This window comes from Rhinatrema bivittatum, chromosome 1 (assembly GCF_901001135.1).
Source record: "Rhinatrema bivittatum chromosome 1, aRhiBiv1.1, whole genome shotgun sequence".
NCBI lineage: Eukaryota > Metazoa > Chordata > Amphibia > Gymnophiona > Rhinatrematidae > Rhinatrema > Rhinatrema bivittatum.
This window is the reverse complement of record NC_042615.1, coordinates 640,681,637-640,703,440: the sequence shown is the minus strand read 5'-3', so window position 1 is coordinate 640,703,440 and position 21,804 is coordinate 640,681,637. Positions and strand designations below refer to the sequence as shown.

At 46.5% G+C, this 21,804-nt stretch overlaps 1 protein-coding gene across 1 annotated transcript in view; it reads right to left on the bottom strand.

Moving 5' to 3' along the window:
- Positions 1 to 1,029: 1,029 nt before the first annotated feature.
- SLCO4C1 (solute carrier organic anion transporter family member 4C1) overlaps positions 1,030 to 21,804 on the bottom strand; it is a 203,386-nt gene continuing 182,611 nt past the window's right edge. The window contains exons 11-13 of the mRNA XM_029572679.1: positions 10,686 to 10,750; positions 2,171 to 2,308; positions 1,030 to 2,083 (exon numbers count right to left, since the gene is read on the bottom strand). Of these exons, the coding sequence (XP_029428539.1) occupies positions 1,959 to 2,083; positions 2,171 to 2,308; positions 10,686 to 10,750 (328 nt within the window). The 3' untranslated portion in view covers positions 1,030 to 1,958. The remainder of the gene's footprint in view (positions 2,084 to 2,170; positions 2,309 to 10,685; positions 10,751 to 21,804) is intronic.

The window sequence follows — 21,804 nt, the reverse complement described above, 5'->3', positions numbered from 1 at the left end:
CCAGGGTGGCCACCAGCACTGGCATTGATATCTGATCTAGATCCAGGCTGAGGCCCTGGTGTTGGGACCTGGCCTTTAGGCCAGCAGCTGATGCTGCAGCCAAGCCTAAAGGCCAGGTCCCAACACCAGGGCCTCAGCCTGGATCTAGATCAGATATCAATGCCAGTGCTGGTGGCCAGGTCTCAATGCCTGAGCCTCGGCCCAGGGTCAGGCACTGGCCTGGAGCCCAGGTCTCAGAGTTCCTTGTCACGCATATTCTTCTTCTTTTTGAACTGGCCCACAGCTGCTGTCAGCAACACCTTCTGGTTGCTTTCTAGCTCCCAAACAAGCCTCTCTCATCCCTCAGGCCTCATCCTTGTGGCTTTCTGAACTCAGGCCGTCACTTCTTGTGTTCCCAAAAGGCCTTTCCCATTCCAGACCACCAATTCATGCAGCCTTATGCTGCCACCTACCGCTGACCAGACCCCTCCCCGCCAAATCCTTAGTTTTGGAGCAGAAAAAGAAATAAAAACCCTTGGTCATCTTCCCAAACACTGAACCAACACCAAGGGATCCTCAGACGCCCCACTACAGAAGTAACACAGTTTTTTTATTGTTTGAAATGTAACCCTATTTACACTCCTTTTCAGTGCTGGCTCCTCCCTCATGCTCCCTTTACTTCCAACTGGCCTGGAAAAGATACTGATGCAGCAGCAGGAGTGCTTTCAGGCCCTCCTCTCTCATGGCAGCGGCTTTTACTACTGTGTCTGCTGCTATTCCAATACCCAATACCGCACCTCGCCTCATCAGGAGCACTGATTACCTCTCTTCTGCCATGGGCTTCAGCTACAACAAAACAAAAAAATTAAACACACACACAAAATAACAACAATGGGCTCTCCTGCAATCTTTTCCCTCCTGTGCTACTTATTGTGTGGGTCACTGCAGCCCTATTTCCAATGCTACTGGGCTCCAACAGCCCTCTCCAAGCCAGCCTGTGCCCCAAGCTCATCCCAGCTCTCTGCAGGGGCATAAAAAGGGCATCTCAGATAAGACCAATTTTATTTTATTTTTTCCTTTACCCCTTTACATTAACAATATATTTACATCTTTATAATTTTCCAAAATATTAAATCCTTTTGCTATACAAACATTTACAAAACAATCAATATACATGACTGTAAATACACATTTTTATAATTTTGCTACCTGCTTCATAAAAATATATTCCATTTTTATTAAATTACCACTATTATTAATTTACATAGTACTGACACAAATGTGAGGCTAAATGTAATAAAATTTATCTTCTAAAACCCCTTTTATTGCCAATTATAGACAGAATGCTTAGCAAACTTTGCTAAAAGAAAAAAAAAACCATAAAAATTATATTTATAAAATACAGGGCTAGTACCAGTATAATATCAGGCCCAATCCAGGTAGAAATAAATGACTGTACAATTTATGTGCTGTATATAGAGAGAGGCTAAAAATTCCCAATTCTGGAATGTGGTCACAAACATCTGTGTAGCTCATGGGAATGTTTGCACAATTACACCTCTACATTCTCTCTGGGTATCTGACTTTCGATGAGATTTTCAGCATCGCGATGCCTGCCCCTTTTTCAAGTATTTGTCTGTTGGTGAGGTTCTGACGATTGCAAAGTCTGATCTGTATCCCATGGGTGAGGTTTTGATAATTATGAGCTAAAATAAAAAAAAATCAATCTGGGAAAATAGCAGTTAAAATAATGTCTCTGGGTACAAGACTTCTAGATATGGATCTGTGTTTTGGTGTTCCCAAAATACAAATGGTATGTTCTCCATAGAGGTCACTACATGTCCAGTTTATAAACATCCTGTCTTTAGTAGAAAATGCAGAACATGAAATGCAGAGGTCTTAGGATGCCATTCATTAACTTGGTTCTTCTATTGGGTTTTTTTTTCCCCTTTGTCTCTTCTGTTTTTCCTCACTTGAGGTTAAAGGGACGCAGAAGTAACAATGATACTGTTCTGTCTCTTAAGCACCTTTTTCTCTGGTGGAGGCTTGTAGAGGAAGAATGCAGAGACATTAAAGAGGATTGTGATTGCTTTAGAAGAGGCACCTACGGAGTAAAATGAAATGACATTTCAAGCAGCTGAAATTGGAGCTTTTCGTTTTTCGAAATACAAGATAATTTGCTGTCACTTACTTATAGCTATAAGCAGGAGGGCCATTTTTGAATTGTCATAGGTCCAACAGGCTCCCTTGCGTTCGCACTGATCAATGTCCCACAGAATGCAAGAACTGTCTATTGTAATTCCAAACAGAATTGGTCCAGGGACAGAGCCTATAAAATATACACATGATGACTTTAAAGGCAGAACTATTTAAAATTATAGGTTCTTTTCAAAATTTGTGCAGCATTTGGCAAGAGAAAAATTCAATAAACATGCAAACTTCTAGACTACAGAAAAATGTATCCAGTCGTTTACAGGACCCCTACAGGTGGCATAACTAGCAACTTAGAGCTATGATGGATGCAGTGAGCCCTTCACAACAAGGAGTGTCAGCTCTTCTACCAGGGCATTACTTAAAGGAAATAGCTTTCATTATTGTTGTAATTAACATGAAGGAGGTCACTCAAACAGGACTGTGTACCCATGAATTGCAAGTCTAAATTCAGGTAAATTTGCAGCCAAAACCTTAGGTGCCTAAGTTCGGCTGAAAATTCACCTATATTTTCAGTAGCTAAAATTTGGCTTCCTAAATGAAGCAATTTTTTTTTTTTAATTGACCCATTATTGTGAAAATGGTTGGTTCAAGCTTGCTTTTGCTTGAAATAGCCATTTCCCTGATGTTTAAGTTATATATTGTATGGACCCTACTTAGAATGATTTGTTTGAATTAAGTAGCATATTTGATCTATTAAAAGACAAAATAAAATAAAGTATCATTCTCACTCCAGCACCCAAAGTGCAAAACTTTTCAGCTGCTAAGATGGAACTTCTTTTACCATTTCTCAACAAATTTCTTCAAATACTGCTCTTTATACTGGAGACACTAAACTGGTCAACTCATCTTTCCTCCACACGTATTTCAAATACTCAAATGGTAATACTGAAAACTGAACTCTTCCCCCTCCCAAGACTACATTTTGGGGTACTACAATACTAACCTCCAGCTAGTGATAACCTTCTTCCAGAAAAACACTTATTCATGAATGGTAAAAGTCTCTCCCTATGATTTCCAGGCAGCCTACTATCTGGACTAGTTTCTTGTGAACCATTGTGTCTTAATGAAATTCAGGTGTACAACACCAACTGGAAATCTCTCTTTTTATTGGACTTCGTTTTATCATGCATTAGAAACCCTAAAACTGAATTGGCACCATGTGGTTTTGCATTATCCAAGCTAAAATTCCACATTCCGTAATTTTAATATTTGTGCAATACAAAACTGTTTTTAATATTGTTGAATTTGTTATACTAACTATATAATATGTCACATGCTTTCAGGTAACCAGTCAAGTGTATGACAATGGGGTAAGTCCAGCAATGGAAGAAATGCAAATCTGTCACATTTGTACATAGCACTAATACAGGGGAGGCCAACTCTGGTCCTCAAGAGTCACAAGCAGGCCTGGTTTTCAAGGCATCCATAATGAATATGCATGAGATGTATTTGCATAAATTAGAGATGTGCATACAAATCTCTCTCATGCATATTCATTGTGAATATCCTAAACATCAGGCCTTAAGGACCAGAGTTGGCTACCCCTGCACTGATGTTGCATCCGGCGGTCGTAGACGGCTGCGACCGCTCTGCTTTACCTCTTTTCTCCCCTATTCTCTCTCCTTGGGAAAGATGGCTGCCTCTGGTGCCGAGTGCCTTGGCGTCTCCAACTTAGCATGGGCATTCCAGGCCGCCATGCTCACTCTCGTGTCCTCCTAGGGCGCACGCGCGCACATCTCCTACGCTCAAATACACGTCATGGAGGGAACTTCGGGTGCGTCCCCACCGCATGAAGTCAATACCTCCGGGTATATCAAGCCTCCGTTTCACTACCACCTTTGAGTTAGCAAGGACTTTGGTTTAGCTACTCTGACCACTCTAAGCTGCATGCTTAGATACTGCTTTCACTCCAAGGGCCTCGCTCCTCTAGAAGCTCCAGACACCCGCTCCTAGGGGGTCTCTCGCTTCCAACTATCCTTCAGGGTTCTCTACTAACTAGACAATCGCTCCTCGGGGGTCTCCCTCTCTCTTCTACATTTCAGGATATCGGACTATCAGGTACTGGCTCCTCGAGGGCCTACCAGCCTATGTATCCTGCACCACGGACCTTCGGTCCCACCATCTCATCATCAGGAAGACGACTACATTCCTGTGAGTACCTCTATGATCCGGTGCTCCAACTCCACCCACCAGCCGTGGCATTACCCGCTCTGCGGACTCCCGCCTATCGTGAACATCTGGGTGAGATTCTACATCCAAGCCTGTTGAACATATTGGCACCTCGTGGATATCAGTGCCTTACCTTCCTGCTTACATCATCTATCTATAACAGTAAATAAAGCCTTCCATCCATCCTGTGTCTGCTATATTGAGTTCAGCCTATTGCTGTGGTTCCCCATGGGGCCCCTCCTCATGGGCGGAGTCATCTCCACAGCGACCAAGGGTCCACAATGCCACAAACACAACAACTGATATGTTTTGACATTGGTTGCCAGGTCACTATATTTTCTAATTGTTCTCACCTACAATGTGTTTGTTGACCTTTTATTTCTACAGATTAAGATTTTCAACTGGACTAACAAGGCAACCCAGTACTTTAACCATTTTCCCAATATGATACAATAAAGAAAACAGAAATAAAATCCTTACAGGCTATAGGGGGCCATTTTCAGACTGTCCATTTTGGGACAAAGTCTATAGATACTTCTTACCCATGGACTTTGCACAAAGTTTCAAAGACAAAGTATGCATGTACTTTTCTTTGAACCTGGCAGTATATACTTTCTTTTCCACCTGCTTTTTGTGGAGATAAATTTTCTATGGAAAATAACTCACATAGGCCTGGATTTATCAAAATGCATTAAATATCACATGTGATAGGAAAAGGGGTGTATTTTATGGTAATAGACAGTTTATGCTAATATTTATGTGAAGTGCTACCTTAGTGCCAGAATTGTTGTATTTCCTACATGCAACCACTGGGGGGACCATGTTTAAATGCCTGGAGAGCCAGCCTAGCTACTGGGGCCCTCCTATAACCATGAGAGAGAGACTAGCCATAATGTCCTCACACTAGATAGGTATTTATATCTCTATGGGAGGCCCACCTAGTAACTTGAGGTGAGATTTAGGTATTAGTGTAGGGGTTAGGGGTCACTTTGACATTCAAAGTGAGACGTACAAACAGAACAGTGCTCTCTTGTGAAGATTTGATGACCTTCGGAGTGAGGAAACTCACCCAAAGATGAGATTTGTGCAATGTTCTCTCAACCTAGCTTGATGTTACCCAGGTAGAGAGTCCATCAAGCTAGATTGAGAGAACACTGGTCTGTCTGTCTGTCCATCTATCCCCAGTGGCTGTAGAAGGGCCCTAACAGCTAGGCTGGCTCTCCAGGAGCTTAAAACCATGAGCCCAGCCCACTTTGCCAAAAAATCCTCTCATTTGCATCACACCAAACAGTATGGTATTTTCACATGCATTAAAGGCATTCTTTGCATGCAAAAACACCATAATAGCACTTTAATAAATGACTCCCATAGAGGCCCATATACCAACCTGTAGGTTAGAGGCCTCTTGTGGGAAAGTCTTTCATGAATGCAAATTATCTCCACAGGTACCTTTTTTTTATTTTGTGAAAACTGGTGTCAGGGCTGCTTCTACCTATGGGCAAAAGGGACAGCTGCTCCAGACCCTGCACTGCTGAGGGCCCATTGCATGAACAAAGGGCTCTTCCCCTATGACTCTTCTGGCCAGTGCCTATCTCAGGCAGCAGAGAACAGCCCTCTGCATCCTGCTCCTGCACCTTCCCCTCCAGAAAGCTCAGGAAACAGGAGGAGAAGGGTGAACCAGGAGAAGACCGAGCACAAAGCACAGCAAAGATGAGCCCCTCCAGCCCAGCCCTCCCCTCCTGTAATTCAGGAACAGAAGGGAAGGGGTGGGTTTGGAACAAGCACTGCAGAGCATTCTGTTCCCTAATCCAACTCCTCCTTCTCTTGTTCACACCCCACCCTTTTGTCTTCAGGGAACAGGAAAGGACTGGTGATACTGGAGTGGACAGCAGAGCAAAGCAGAATTAGTTTTTATCTGTGTAACGCTCTTGTGCTCAACTACCTTGTGAAGGTGTTCCTTGGTCCAGGGCTGACCAGGCAGGAGACCCCCTCGAGTGGACTCTGTCAGCCCTTGTGCGCTTAGAATCTGAGGCCTCCACCTCAGAAAGATGTTAGGGATTGGGACTTCCCTCCCTTTACCCCAGGAAAACCCAAAAAGGAGATGGGATTGTTAGCAGGGCTGGCAGTATTTACAAATATGTATGTTTTATTAGCCTATATAATTACATACATCTTTTTCAAAATAACAGCTTATTTATCTAATTGTGCAGTCTCAGACATCACAACTATATATAATTTTTACAAGGTATCAGCTGGGCACCTTTAGCTGACTGGGAATGTTAACCTCAGCAAAAATACCACTATATCAAAGAGAAAGATTCTCTGGTATTCCCTTTGATCCAATACAGATACGCTCCTCTTTTTTTCCTTCCCTCCGTACCCCCAAAAGTCTCACCCATGTGAAGAAATGCAACTTGACCGGTGAATACTGCTGGTCATAAGGTAGGGGAATCTGCTGTTGCTGCCATCTCCTCTGCTCCACTTCCTTCCTCTCCACTGACAGGTCCATGCTCTGTTGGGGGACTAATCTCTGCCTCTCAACCCAACATTGGCATCCATGCCCTCCTGGGAGGCCTAACACCACCTTTTAATCGACTATTGGGGTCTGTATCCCACTGGGGAACCTGGAGCTACCACCTGATCGACTACTGAGGTCCGCACTTCTCCTGCAGGCTCCTTACATTGCTTCCCAATCAGCTGCTGGGGTCCCCAACCATCTGGGGGTCTCTGCATTGCCTTTCCATCAGCTACTGGGGTCCTTGTCCTCCTGGGCAATTCAATATCACCTCCCAATCAGCCCCTAGTGTATGTGTCTTCCTGGGAGAACCCAGCGTCACCTCTAGATAGCCAATATCCTGAAGCTTTCTTCCTCAATCAGAAGGGTTTCTTTTGATTAAGTTATAATTCAACTAGGTTCATGGCTTTTTCAGTGGGCAATGACTGTATCTCTTAGTAACTCTAGCTCTCAGTGATTTCAGCTTGGCTAAGCCCATAACCAGTTATTCACTTTTTAGCCAGCCTGGAGGGACCACCTCCTCTCAGCCACAAGGGCAAGACCCAGGCAGGATTATGGAAAGAGAACAACTCTAAGCTCTTCCATCCTGCCTAGATTTTCCTCCTCTGCTCTGAAAACCTGGTACCCTAAGGGAATCTGATTCCCCTTGGCATTCAAAGTGAAGATTTGTTTGTTTGGTAAGACAGTTTTTCCACTACATTCCAACATAAATCCCTCTTTTAGTCAAAGTTCTACAATTTAGGGCTGTCATTATTTGTTTATGAAGTGATATTTCACTGTAAGTCAGCAGCAATGGTCAGGTGGGAGGAGATGGCTGTCATATGCAAATCTTCTAACCTGAAACTCTGACTCTTCTCTTCAATAGTCATTTAATCACCTTCACAGTAGAGGTCTGATAACCTTTTCAGTTTTTCTCTGACTTCCAGGCTAGTGGCTCATGTTACACTGCCTCTTCCTGCTGCAATTCATTTCAAAAGCAACATCCTCTATCTCCCCCCCCCTCCCTTCCAGGAGGGGATTTTCATTTGCATATTTATATTTCTAATTTGTGGTCACTTATTCTGTATGTAGTGAGGGTCTTTGTTCTGCATGTGTAATGGAGGTGAGGTATTCTGCTAGCAAATAGAGTCTATGGAGGACTCTGTAGCAGTCCAGGATGTGGTTCCAATTTACTCAGCTCACTCTGAAAACCAGTGCCATTGGGTAAAGTTATCTTGCCAACTCTGTTTGGGAAAAACCCTGTCCTAAATTTAGCTGGATGACTGCAATAAAAAAACAAAACCCAAAATACACAGGTATAAAGGAAACAAGTGGCTGAGCAGTAGTTTAGTCCTCTTTCCACATGCTACTGAGTTAAAATCTGTAGTGGACCAGGCTGGCCCCTCTCCTCCCCATGCCTCTCTGTTTAAATTTAAAGAGGGAGAACAGTCCCCTCTCACCTCCCAAATCCACATCCCCACTCACTAACCCCCAAAGGTTTATAAGTAAACCAGTAGGGAAAAAGAGAGACCTTTTCTTTCTCCCACTGGCCAGAACAGTAAATGCCTTGGCAATCAATATTTATTTATTTTTTTCACTGGCCACTGATTTGTCCTTTCACTGATAGCTGAACTAGAGGTGGGAAGGTGAGGGGTATGGATTTGGGAGGCAAGAGTAGGTCCTGGTCTGCCGCTCCAAATCTTTACTTAGCGGAATGGTGAAAGAGGATTCATTACAAATTTTAACCTAGCGGCATGGAGGGCCCACTACAAATTTTTATTACTGGCATATGGAGAAGGGTACTTGGTTACTGCTTGCTATTGTTATGTTTTGCTTTCTTTTTTTTAACAGCAATATTCAGTAAGCTTTAGCTCAGTATATCCACCGAGAGACTTGTCCCTCTGAATATTCGATAACTTTACCAGAAATTTTGCGGCTGGTTGGCTTGCTGAATATTAACCTGCATGTAAATAAGTTTCAGTCTTAGACTGAGATGCATGGATAAAAGAGAAGAGCAAGAAAGAGAATGGATTCTAGGAGTAAGGTGAGAATAGCCCTAGACGTGAATTTTAAGACCCGAGCATGGATACACGTGTGTGCATATGCCGGCTCGCGACAATGGATGTGGCCATTTTATAACATACGTGCACATATGCTTGTATGTTATAAAATCAGCTGTACGTGCACTCAATTTTATATAGACGAGCACATGTGTTCACAAATGCCTCATCTACCGCGTGCGTGGGGGGAATTTTATAAGGAGTGCGCACTAAGGCTACTCACCCTTTTTCCAGGTCATTCCCAGTTTGCCTAGTGTAGGGAAAGGACTTCCTAACCCCCCTAGCTTTAAAGGATCCCTTCTCCCCTATTAGACCTGACCCTTAAAACTCCGCGAATTTTAAAAGCTGCAAATTATGTGCAAATATGTGCTTGTGTGAGTGGAAAAAAAAGTGGTGGAGTCAGGGAATGTCAGGGGTGTTCTGGGGTGGGGCCAAAGATTATGCATGGAAATTTGATTTTAAATTCAGTGGCCACAGTGCGCAGCAGACTGTTAGCCGTGCATGTTTACTTCTGCTCTTGATGAGGTGTAACTCTGCATAAATCTCTGCTTAGGCCTAAAACAACCAGTTGAGGGGTCTAAGTCAAATGGGATAAGTGCAGGCTAAAGAACCAGACAGGTCTGAATGACCTTGAGATAAACTGGGCAACCTGGTGGATTAATTGGTAAAACTGGGAATGTCCATCCTGTTAGCATATTTTAAAATCCGCTATCCTGCGCGCAATTGAAGCTGACAAAGTCTTAAGGTAGATACGCAAAATATGTTTGCTTGAGTAACTGCTTAAAATTAAAAGCATACATACGTGCAGTAGGCGTATTTTAAATCATAACCACGCAACTGCGTCCACGATTTAAAATTCCAGCATATGTGCGCTCGAGCATTCATTTTAAAGTTACTGTCTTAAGTACTCATTTAAAGGGTGGATTTAGCTTTTCTTTAAAGAAATAATCAAGGAAAACAGGGCCCTATTAAACAGTTTTAAACATTTCTTTGTATTATAGGTATCATTCCCAGTCCATTTATACTCCTACTGTTATACAGCAATATTGCATAGGGTGCCATCTCATAAATCATGGAATGACACAAGCCTGTCAGCAAGGACATGAGCGACTTATTTAAAATATAAATATAGGAAAATATCAGAGAGCGCGAAAAGAACTCTCTTGGGCTCCAATTCCTTGCATTGCACATCCATCCATCCATCCATCCACTTTCACTCCTTTTTTTGTGATCATTCTTACATAACATTCCTGTCACGTTTCTATAAAAAGGACGCACCATTAAACCCCTGTAAGCTACCTCCCTCACCACCAGTCCCCTGCTATCTTGAAACTTGGCCTATCGAAATAAATTATTATTCATGATCCCGTTATCTGCAAAAACACTGTAACCATTGTTATAACTAGAATGTACTCAGTATTTAGCCACAAAAATACAAATGACATTTTGGTTTGGGATTTTTTTTTTCCTGTCCTTGACTGCTTATAAAATTTGCATCAAGATTGCCATTTTTATTAACAGACGAAACATCTTTTAGATGTGTCCTTTTGAGCTTCCTACTCAAAACTGTTACAGCTCCTAAACATACAGCACAGTACATTCCAGGGCTTATTTGTAGCCAAACTCTTAAATTCCAAGCAAATTAATAATTATGAGATTCTGGCATTAAAAAAAAACTCCCCCTCGATAGATTATGGTGTGCTCGAGTAATATACATTGACAGTAATATACCTCAAGATGAAAGACAGGAATTAAACTGATCTTCTTACCTAGCAGTCGTATAAACAACGACTGTACCCCAAGAGCAAAGGAGCGCTGCTTGTCTGGAACGCACCTGCAAATAAAACATCAGTCTTCTCAGTTTGGCTTGCAATGCACAGTGCCGTTTCCTTTTAACAATGCCATCACATGTCCATATCTTGAAGAAACTGCATCCATTTCAAATATAGCAGGTAAATTAATCTACTGCCACATGTAGAGGTTCATTAAAGGAAACCTTGCTCATTAGAGTTCAAAACAGTAATGGGTGAGCTGCTTTTGATTACTTCAAGGGTTGCTGTTAAAGGGGACTAGGGTCAGTTTTCAAAGGAATGTGGCCGGCTAACTAAGGCAGCTGTATTTAGATACTTGAATTATGAGTGTTCCCCAGGGTAGGGAGTAACTTAGATGACTAGCACCAATTTTCAGTGCTAGCCAGCTATGCTTGTGTGCTTATGTAACATCCATGTAATACTAAAAACACATAGTTATCCTTTTGCAGAAAAGTTTAATTGGAGGGGGGTTATGGTTTGAAAGTGCTCTACTATATCTTTAAATCTTACCATCTGTTGTATGTACTGTGTGGAGGAAGTGAGATCTTTAGTGTGGACAGTGAAATCCTCAGAGGGAATATTGTGAGAAAGGCTAGTGAAAGAAAACTCTGGTTCAGGGAGTTGGTAAAAGCTGCTCAGCTATTGAGCTGAGACAGGTTAGTTTCACAAGAATTCAACTTGTACAAATTCCAGATGCTAGAAGCATTTCAGAAAGCATGGGAGGTCTCCAGGAATCTGCTGTATGTCTTTTTGTGTTCTGCTCTTACAAGTCTTCTGTACTACTGAATCCTGCTATCCTGGATGAAAAGGAGTTGATTTGTACAATGCAGCTAGCAGAGACTGCAGTGTACAAATCAACTCCTCTTGTCAGAATTTTCATCACTTGTAAGGTCTAACATTCTTTAATGATGTCATTTTACAATGAATACCCCTGAATGTGTCTATAACACCCCCTCTAACCCCAACCCACCTCCGGAAAACTCACCCCAAATCAAAGTGCCCCCTTACAATGGTCCATAAATTGAGTGTCAGGCTGAGCCCTATAAAGAAGTTCTCTCTCTCTCTCTCATGTAAAGTTGCAGACATGCGTGAAGAGCATTTTATAACCTACTACCATGTTTCCCCGAAAATAAGCCCTATCCTGAAAATAAGCCCTAGCTTGAGTTTTCAGGATTTTTGGAGTGGGCTTCAGATATAAGCCCTAGTTATAGGTGGACGAGCGGTTGCACCCCAAGATTTGCCCGAACCCCCCCCAAGACTTACCGAAAGTCCCTGGTGGTCCAGATGGGTCCCGGGAGTGATCTCCCCCCTCTCGGGCCATTGGCTGCCACTAATCAAAATGGCGCCGATGGCCCTTTGCCCTTACCATGTGACAGAGGCTATCGGTGCCATTGGTCGGCCCCTGTCACATGGTAGGAGCAATGGATGGCCCGCGCTGCCGTCCATTGCTCCTATCATGTGACAGAGGCCGGCCAATGGCACCGATAGCCCCTGTCACACGGTAAAGGCAAAGGGCCATCGGCACCATTTTTGATTACTGGCAGCCGACGGCCCGAGAGCAGGAGATCGCTCCCGGGACCCCCGCTGGACCACCAGGGAATTTCAGCAAGTTTTTGGAGGGTCAGGAGGGTGGTGTGGTTGCAATTAATTAAATTTTGTTGCGTTCGTGCCTGCTTTCGCCCTCGCTCCACCCTCTCTACCTGTGGCGACTCCCTCCGTGCCTGATGGACGGCTTGATGCCGCGGCGTCTCCTTTCTGGCTCGACGCTGCGGATCCGCCATGTTCCTGATGACGTAGGGCACGCGCTCCGAAGTATGTATCAGCCTGAGGTTCGCGCCCTTGCTGATACATACTTCGGTAATCTGAAATAGAGAAAGAGAATGAGGCCCCTGAGGAGCGGGTACCCCTGGTAGGTCCGCAGAGGCAATGTTGCGAGAGTGAGCGGGTCCAATGGAAATCCCGCAAGCAATCCTTTGGATGCAAAGTAGTCTTGGACAGCTAGTCCAATCGGAGTCCTTGCTAACTCGATCTGTTAGCAAAAGTAAAGACCTTTTATGTTGGAAGTGGATGACGTCAATACAGGTCTTTACTTTTGCTAACAGATCGAGTTAGCAAGGACTCCGATTGGACTAGCTGTCCAAGACTACTTTGCATCCAAAGGATTGCTTGCGGGATTTCCATTGGACCCGCTCACTCTCGCAACATTGCCTCTGCGGACCTACCAGGGGTACCCGCTCCTCAGGGGCCTCATTCTCTTTCTCTATTTCAGATTACCGATAGGAACCGGTACTTGCTCCTCGAGGGCCCATGTTCCTAAACTCTCTGAAGACTCACCATTGCCTGGAAGCGATCGCAAGAGACAGACATTGTGAGTTCTTATTTCAGACTACAGATAGGAACCGGTACTTGCTCATCGAGGGCCTATGTTTCTGAACACTCTGAAGATTCTCCTTGCCCAGAAGCTATCGCAGGTACAGACATTGTGAGTTACTATATCAGAAGGTGTATAGGAACCGGCACTCGCTCCTCGAGGGCCTATGTTCCTGAACACTCTGAATATTCTATATTGACTAGAAGCTATTCCAGATACAGATTATTGTGAGTTGCCACCGCTCTCTCGGAGCTTTCCCTGGAACCAGGGACTCGCTCCTCGAGGGCCTAACCCTTTCCAGCTACTGAGCCATCTCAAGACCTTATGTGAGTTATCATCTAGTACTGGCTATGTATTAGGGATGTGAATCATTTTTTGACAATTTAAAAAAATCTTGATATTTTTTAAATCGTCAAAAATTGTTAAGAGTCGTGATACAATAGAAATTCCCCCGATTTATCGTGAAAAATCGTAAATCAGGGGAGGTGGGAGGGCGGGGAAAACCGGCACACCAAAACAACGCCTAAACCCACCCTGACCCTATAAAATGAATCCCTTACCTTCCCCAACCCTCCCACTGGACCACCAGGTAATCGTAAAACGTTTTGGGGGGGTTCAGGAGGGTGGGGGAAGGTAAGGGGTCAATTTTAAAGGGTCGGGCCTTACTAAAAAAAAAATAACGATGTGAATTGGAACCTATTCCGATTCACATCACCACCGATCAGATTTTTTTCCCCCTCTAGCCGAACCCGATTGTTAAGACGATCGGGCAAATGATTTACATCCTTACTATGTATATCTGCATACCCTGTCTATTCACTAACTACAGTCTCTTTGCAGCTCAGCAACCTTGGAATCGCAGTTCCAGTATCTGAGGGACTTCAGCCCTGCCGGGCATGCCAGCTCACTACTGCCACCTCTGGTGGTTATACTACATTTCTAATAAAAACTATCTGTGTCTGTCTCCATACTCCAGCCTAGCTGGTGGTCCCTCTCGGGACTCCCTCCTGGGAGCACTGTCATCTGCCATCGGCCCAAGGATTCACCTAGCTACTTTCTGTCCAGCTGAGCACCATCTCTAGTACTCCGCTGGTACAGATTGCCAACTTTGCAGTCTACATCATAAAACATTGCCATTCCTTAGCAGACCCATAGGAGGCAGTACACTACAGACTGCTACTCCTCCCCTTTGGGGAGGGGATTCTATCAGACTGCTATTCTCATCTGCTAGCTCCTCCCATCCGCATAGCAAATCCCAACAGATTGCTAACCTGCTAGCAGATCCCACAACAAATTTGAAGGGTTGGGATGGGTTTGGGGGTTGGTTTGCTTTTTTTACAACCCCAGTGTACGGTAATGGGTTGGGGCAGGTTTCGGATATGGTTTCAAAGCAGCCGAAATAAAATCGGCTCGAACCATGGGAAAACGAAATTTTCCGCGGCGGGTCAATAACGAAAAAAATAAGACATCCCCTGAAAATAAGCCCTAACCTTTTTTTCGGAGCTAAAAAATAATATAGGACTTGTCTTATTTTCGGAGAAACACGGTATATACAATAGCACATATTTTGCACATGCCAAGATACACACATTTATGGGTGCACATGCCGCATTTTTAAAATCTACCCATTATGTTTGATGTTTATAAAATAGCATGTACATGAATACAAGCTACTTGCACACAATATGCTAATTTTATATGCATAATTCCTTTAAAAATTAACTCTTTAGTGTATAGGCATTAATACTAGGGCGCCTTAGTATATTATGCCCCAAAATGACTTATCCAAGATCAACTAGATCAAAGTGTATGCCTCCAGTCCTTAAGGATCATACTCTGGTCTGTTTTCAAGTAATTACAACGATTATTCAAGACATTTATTAAACCTTTGGTTTCAGACACTCAATATTTGTACAGTTTGGTTAACAAAAAACCAGACTCATTTGCAGTCCTCCAGGTCTAGAGTTGTGTGCCCTGATATAAATTGCCAGTTGTAGAGATGTGAATTTGCAGAGCACATATTTTCCTGAATTGTAAATAAACAATTACTTGCATATTATTGTTATTAATATAAGCACATTTTCTGTTATAAATAGGTTATATTCAAGATATGTCTAAGAGGTGGATTTTAAAAGCCGGACACGCACCAAAATCAGGAAATGTACGCACATGTCAGAATTGCATGTGTCCACATGATTTTAAAAGCCACCTACATGCACCCACATCTCCTATTAAGTGAATATCTCACCTGGAACAAAAAAGAGGAATGGTTGGCCGGGGCTGGGGTGTTCCAGGTTGCAGCCAAGAGATGTGCACACAAGTACTTAAATGCCTTGATGCACCCCCAGATCCAGTTCCATGCAAGTTTACTTCTGCTATGGAGCAGGTATAAATTAAAAAAAACAAAAACAGGCATCCCTGAGTGCTTTAAGGAGTCTGGAGTAACTAAGGGGGGTACAGGCTAAAGAACCAGAGAGGTTATGGCATGGACGAGTACTTTTTCTAAAATTCCCCCACTTGTGCAGCTCAAATCTGACTTTTGCAGCTGCGCTCATCCACTTGCAAAACTGGGCACACACACACATGCACCTATTTTATAACATACATGCATGTGTGTGTGCACGTTATAAGACTGCCACGTCTCTGAGCTCAGGCCAACGCACACACGTATATGTGCACCCACGTGCCCATTTGAAAGTTACCATCTATAGGGTGAATTTTCAAAATTTTATGTGCATAAAAATTAGCATATATGTGCATAAGCAGACTCTATTCGCATATTCTATATTTTATAAAAGTCGAAATACCCATGTATTTCACTTTTGCATGCACATAGGAATATATAATAAAGTGCTTCAACCATTAATGGTCTAAATCATTGGCTATTACTATGAAAACAAGGGCATGCCAAAACTAAAAATAGTACCCATTCAACTGAATCATTCAAACCATAAGGGGAAACTGTTTGTATTTATTTATATATTTGAGAATAGCCACTGCCATTAGCAATGGTTACATGGAATAGACTTAGTTTTTGGGTACTTGCCAGGTTCTTATGGTCTGGATTGGCCACTGTTGGAAACAGGATGCTGGGCTTGATGGACCCTTGGTCTGACCCAGTATGGCATTTTCTTATGTTCTTATGTTGATTTGATTTATATTACGCTTTTTCAGGCATTTTAAAGTGGATTACATTTGGGTACTGTAGTTATTTATCTGTTCCAGGAGGGTTCACAAACTAAGGGGCCGATGTAAGAAGACCTGCGGGGAAATCGGTGCTAGTAGTCTGCACATATTTTTTTTAGCGTGTGCAGCAAAATCAGGTGCCTCAGTGGGATATAACAAAGGACAGGTATGCAAAGGAGATGGGCGCAGAAAATCCGCGCAAAAGTAAAACACATGCAACAACATGTTGCGGTTGCTACCGCTTCCCTCTGCCTAAGGCCCAAACCTGCCTACCTCCGCTTCAGGAATCACCTTGCTCCGCCCGCTCCGGACCCCGGGGGCTTCTCTCACTCCACGTGGCATCCGCCATTACGTGCCTGCTTCTCTCCTGTCTCGCGCGAGGACGCCCGTCTTGAGTGCTCAACTCCCGGAAGCCTGGCCCCGCCCATGCGGGTGACGTCACGCCCAAGTCCCGATATAACTGGCGCTCAAACTATCTCTCATTGCCTTGCAACGAGGTTCACAACTCCATAGTTGTTCTTAAGTTGCGTTCCTGGTGATCTCCACGTTGCCTGCTTCTGACTCCGGTTTGCTTCTGATTTCCGCTTCAGCCTGCTGCCTGCCTCCGACTCCGGTTTGCCTCTGACTCCGCTTCTGCCTGCTACCTGCCTCCGACTCCGCTTCAGTCTGCAGCCAGCTTCTGACATCGGCCTGAATCCGCTTCAGCCTACAGCCTGCTTCAGCCTCCGGTTTGCTACCAATTCCGCTTCAGCCTACAGCCTGCTTCAGCCTCCGGTTTGCTACCGATTCCGCTTCAGCCTACAGCCTGCTTCAGCCTCCGGTTTGCTACCGATTCCGCTTCAGCCTACAGCCTGCTTCCGCCTCCGGCTTGCTACAGACTCCGCTGCTGCCCGCTGCCCTGCCTTCAGCCGGCCTTCGGCCCTGTACAGCCGGTCCCTGTCTCCCGGGTACCTTGGACTGCCCATCCTTCCTGCCTGCTCTGGTCCTGGTCAGCCTATCTGAGTTCCTGGACTTTCTGTCTCAATACCAAGTCCCAGGGACCCGGTGCCCTACGGGCTCCTCCCGGGGGGTTCCTGGTTCCTGGGTGAACGCCTTCTACTTGTGGCTCCGCCCCCCGGCCTGCCCTGTCACCCTAGGTAGGCCGGCCCAAGGGTCCACTATCTCACCAGCAGTGTCCAACTGCAACAGTTTGCAAGGCCATGGACTCAGCGGAGGCCCCAAGCCTGCAGGCCATCCCGGGGATGGCACAATGCCTCCAGCAGCAACAGCACTGTATCGACATGCTTGCTGCTAATGTGGAACAGCTGGTCTCTCGCCTGGAGGCCTCTCCTCCGGAACTGCCTCCAGCCCCTCCTCCAGCTCCTGCACCCAGTTCAGCTTCAGTAACTCAGCTACCCACGCCGACCCGGTACGCCGGGGATATCAAGACATGCCGTGGTTTTCTAAATCAGTGCTACGTGCGTTTTGCCCTCCTGCCTGCACAGTTCCCCTCAGACGCAGTTAAAGTAGCATACATATTCTCGCTACTGGATGGTAAGGCCCTTGACTGGGCTTCACCCATGTGGGAGCGTCAGGACCCTTTGCTACAGAATCTGCAGGAATTTGTCCTCAACTTTCGCCTCACTTTTGATGATCCTGCATGCCAGACCACCGCTGCCTCGGAGCTCTTGTACCTCAGGCAAGGGGCACGCTCGGTGGCCGATTACACCATAGACTTTCGCATGCTGGCCATGGAAGTTGGCTGGCGGGATTATTGCCTTAGGGGAATCTTCTTGGAGGGACTTGCTAGTCGCATCAAGGATGAGTTAGCAGGACGGGACCTCCCGGACGACTTAAATGACTTAATTGACGTCGCCGGCAGGGTGGATCGTCGCCTGCAGCAGCGGGATAAGGAGACCCGCTCCTACCGGAAAGCATCACCACAGTCATCCTCTGCCTCCAGAATCCCGGCTCCTAAGGTCCTACCGGCCTCTGTCAGCAGTGGAGAACCCATGCAATTGGGTAGATCTCCACTAACTCCCGAAGAAAGGAGGAGGCGCCGCTCGTTGGGCCTCTGTCTCTACTGCGGAGGCAAGGGGCACTTCCTCGCCAATTGCCCGGAACGTCCGGGAAACGACCATGCCTAGGTTATACCGAGGAGCTACACCTAGGCGCTACTGGATCAGCTCCTCTATGTATCTTGCCAGTGACTCTGAAATACCCCGGTGGGGAGCTCCAGATCCGGGCTTTCATCGATTCTGGTGCTGAGGGGAATTTCATTGTGGCCGATCTGGTGAATCAGCTGTCTCTCCCCACACAACAGAAGGTTCCTCCGCTACGGATTTCCTCTATCCGGGGCATGCTGCTCCCTGGTACTATCACCTGCTCCACAACCCCATTGACTCTCCAGACAGGCCTGTTCCATTCGGAGGAGATCTCCCTGCTAGTCTTGGAGCGAGCCGTGCACCCCCTGGCCCTTGGACTACCTTGGTTGCGAAAGCACTCACCCGTTATTTAGTAGGACAACTTTCAGCTAACCCGGTGGGGTCCCTATTGTTTTGAACATTGTTTACGGCTCCCACGCCCACTGAAAGCCTTGCACCTCTGCTCCTCGTTTCTGCTGCCCGAACCATATAGAGACTTCGCTGCCGTCTTCCAGAACCTTATGAACAAGGTCCTACGTGACATGCTCCATTCCCATGAGATTGTCTACCTTGATAATGTGCTCATCTTCTCCAAGGACCTGAAGACTCACTGTCACCACGTCGCACAAGTCCTGCAAGCTCTCCGAGACAACCACCTCTACGCCAAGCTTGAAAAATGCGTTTTTGAAGCTGAGGCCCTGCCCTTCTTGGGGTATATCATTTCCTCTATAGGATTCCGAATGGACCCCGAAAAAGTAGCTGCCATAACTAAATGGCCTCAACCCAAGGGTCTCAAGGCCCTTCAGAGATTCTTGGGCTTCGCTAACTTTTACAGACATTTTATTCCACAGTACTCGCATCGGGTCGCTCCCCTTACTGCTCTGACCCGCATGGGAGCTGACGCCAAGAATTGGCCTGACGCTGCGGTCGCAGCCTTCTCCGACCTGAAAGAGGCGTTCCTCATGGACACCTGTCTCCGGCATCCCGATCCTGCCAGACCTTTCATCGTCGAGGTCGATGCCTCCAGCATTGCCGTCGGAGCGGTCCTTAGTCAACACTCCGAATCCGGACAACTCTTGCCATGCTCTTACTTCTCCAGGAAGTTCTCCCCCACCGAGATTAACTACTCCATCGGTGACAAAGAGCTGCTCGCGATCAAACTCGCGTTTGAAGAATGGAGGCAATGGCTCGAGGGGGCCCGTCACACGATCACCGTATACACGGATCACAAAAACTTAGAGTTTTTGTCCCAGGCTCAACGCCTAAATCCTAGCCAAGCCCGCTGGGCCGTTCTTCAGTCGCTTTGATTTTGTCTTACAGTACCGGCCGGCGTCCAAGAATCTCCGAGCTGATGCTCTCTCCCGGACCTCTTTATCCGAGGAGGACCAAGAACCCCCACAGTACATTCTCGATCCTAGTAAGGTTCGCCTGTCCGCCCTGACGGTCCTCTCCCAAGATAGGACCGTGGTCTCCCGACGAGACCGTTTAAAGACTCTACACTGGGCTCATGACTCCCTCACTGGAGGGCATGCAGGACGTGAAAGAACCTTGGAACTCCTTAACCGCTTCTACTGGTGGCCCAACATGCGACAGGATGTGCGCACGTATGTTAGTTCCTGCCCCACCTGTGCTCGTCAAAAGCCCAGTCCTGGACCCCCGTGCAGCCTTCTACAGCCCCTGCCAGTCCCCACAGAGCCCTGGACCCATCTTGCTACAGATTTTATGGTGAACTTGCCCCCATCCGGCGGTCAAATGGTTATCTGGTTTACCGTCGACCGCTTCTCTAAGATGGTACACCTTGTTCCTTTGACTAAATTGCCCTCTGCCCCCGAATTAGCTCTCCTCTTTGCCCAGCATATTTTCAGGCTACATGGCCTCCCACAAGACATCGTTTCCGACCGGGGGCCCCAGTTTGTCGCACGCTACTGGAGAGCTCTCTGCAAGTGTTTCAAGGTAAAGCTCAGCTTCTCTACAGCTTTCCACCCGCAGAGTAACGGACAATCCGAAAGGATGAATCGATCGCTGAAAGCTTACCTTCGAGCCTTTGCCAATGAGAAGCAAGACAACTGGTCAGAACTACTGCCCTGGGCCGAGTTTGCCTATAACAATCAAGCTCATGCCGCCACCGGGCTCTCACCGTTTCAGCTAGTCTACGGGAAACCGCTGAGACCTCCGCTTCCTATTGCTACTCCCAGCGCATCTCCAGCCGCCCAGCTGACGGCGCGTCAGCTACAGACTTTGTGGCAGAAGACCCAGAACAAACTAATCCGCTCAGCCTCTTCTGCCAAACAGGTGGCTGACCGCCACCGACGACCGCCTCCTACCTATCAGCCAGGAGACCGGGTCTGGCTTAGCACCAAAAACATTTGACTCCGTCTCCCCTCACGAAGATTTGCGCCCAGATTCTGTGGACCATTCCAGGTCGCCGAGAGAGTGGGCTCAGTGTCATATCAGCTAAGGTTGCCGTCCTCTCTTCGAGTCCACAATGTTTTCCAAGTATCCTTGCTAAAGCCCGTAGTCCTCTCTCGCTATCACCGAAAACCTCCAGATCCTTCAGCTACTACCATCGACGATGATCCCACTTACCAGGTACGAGAGGTCCTGGATGTTCGCTTCTACAACCACAGGTGGGAATATCTACTCGCATGGGAGGGTTGCGGTGATGAGGACAACACCTGGGAACCCAGCCGCAACATCCTGGACAAGTCCTTGTTGCAACAATTCCACCGTGACCACCCGGAGAAACCCGGTCCTCTCAAGAGGGGCCGTAAAGGGGGGGGGGGTACTGTTGCGGTCGCTACCGCTTCCCTCCGCCTAAGGCCCAAACCTGCCTACCTCCGCTTCAGGAATCACCGCGCTCCGCCCGCTCCGGACCCCGGGGGCTTCTCTCACTCCACATGGCGTTCGCCATTATGTGCCTGCTTCTCTCCTGTCTCGCGCGCGAGGACGCCCGTCTTGAGCGCTCAACCCCCGGAAGCCTGGCCCCACCCGTGCGGGTGACGTCACGCCCAAGTCCCGATATAACCGGCGCTCAAACTATCTCTCATTGCCTTGCAACGAGGTTCACAACTCCATAGTTGTTCTTAAGTTGCGTTCCTGGTGATCTCCACGTTGCCTGTTTCTGACTCCGGTTTGCTTCTGATTTCCGCTTCAGCCTGCTGCCTGCCTCCGACTCCGGTTTGCCTCCAACTCCGCTTCAGTCTGCAGCCAGCCTCTGACCTCGGCCTGAATCCGCTTCAGCCTACAGCCTGCTTCAGCCTCCGGTTTGCTACTGATTCCGCTTCAGCCTACAGCCTGCTTCCGCCTCCGGCTCGCTACAGACTCCGCTGCTGCCCGCTGCCCTGCCTTCAGCCGGCTCTCGGCCCTGTACAGCTGGTCCCTGTCTCCCGGGTACCTT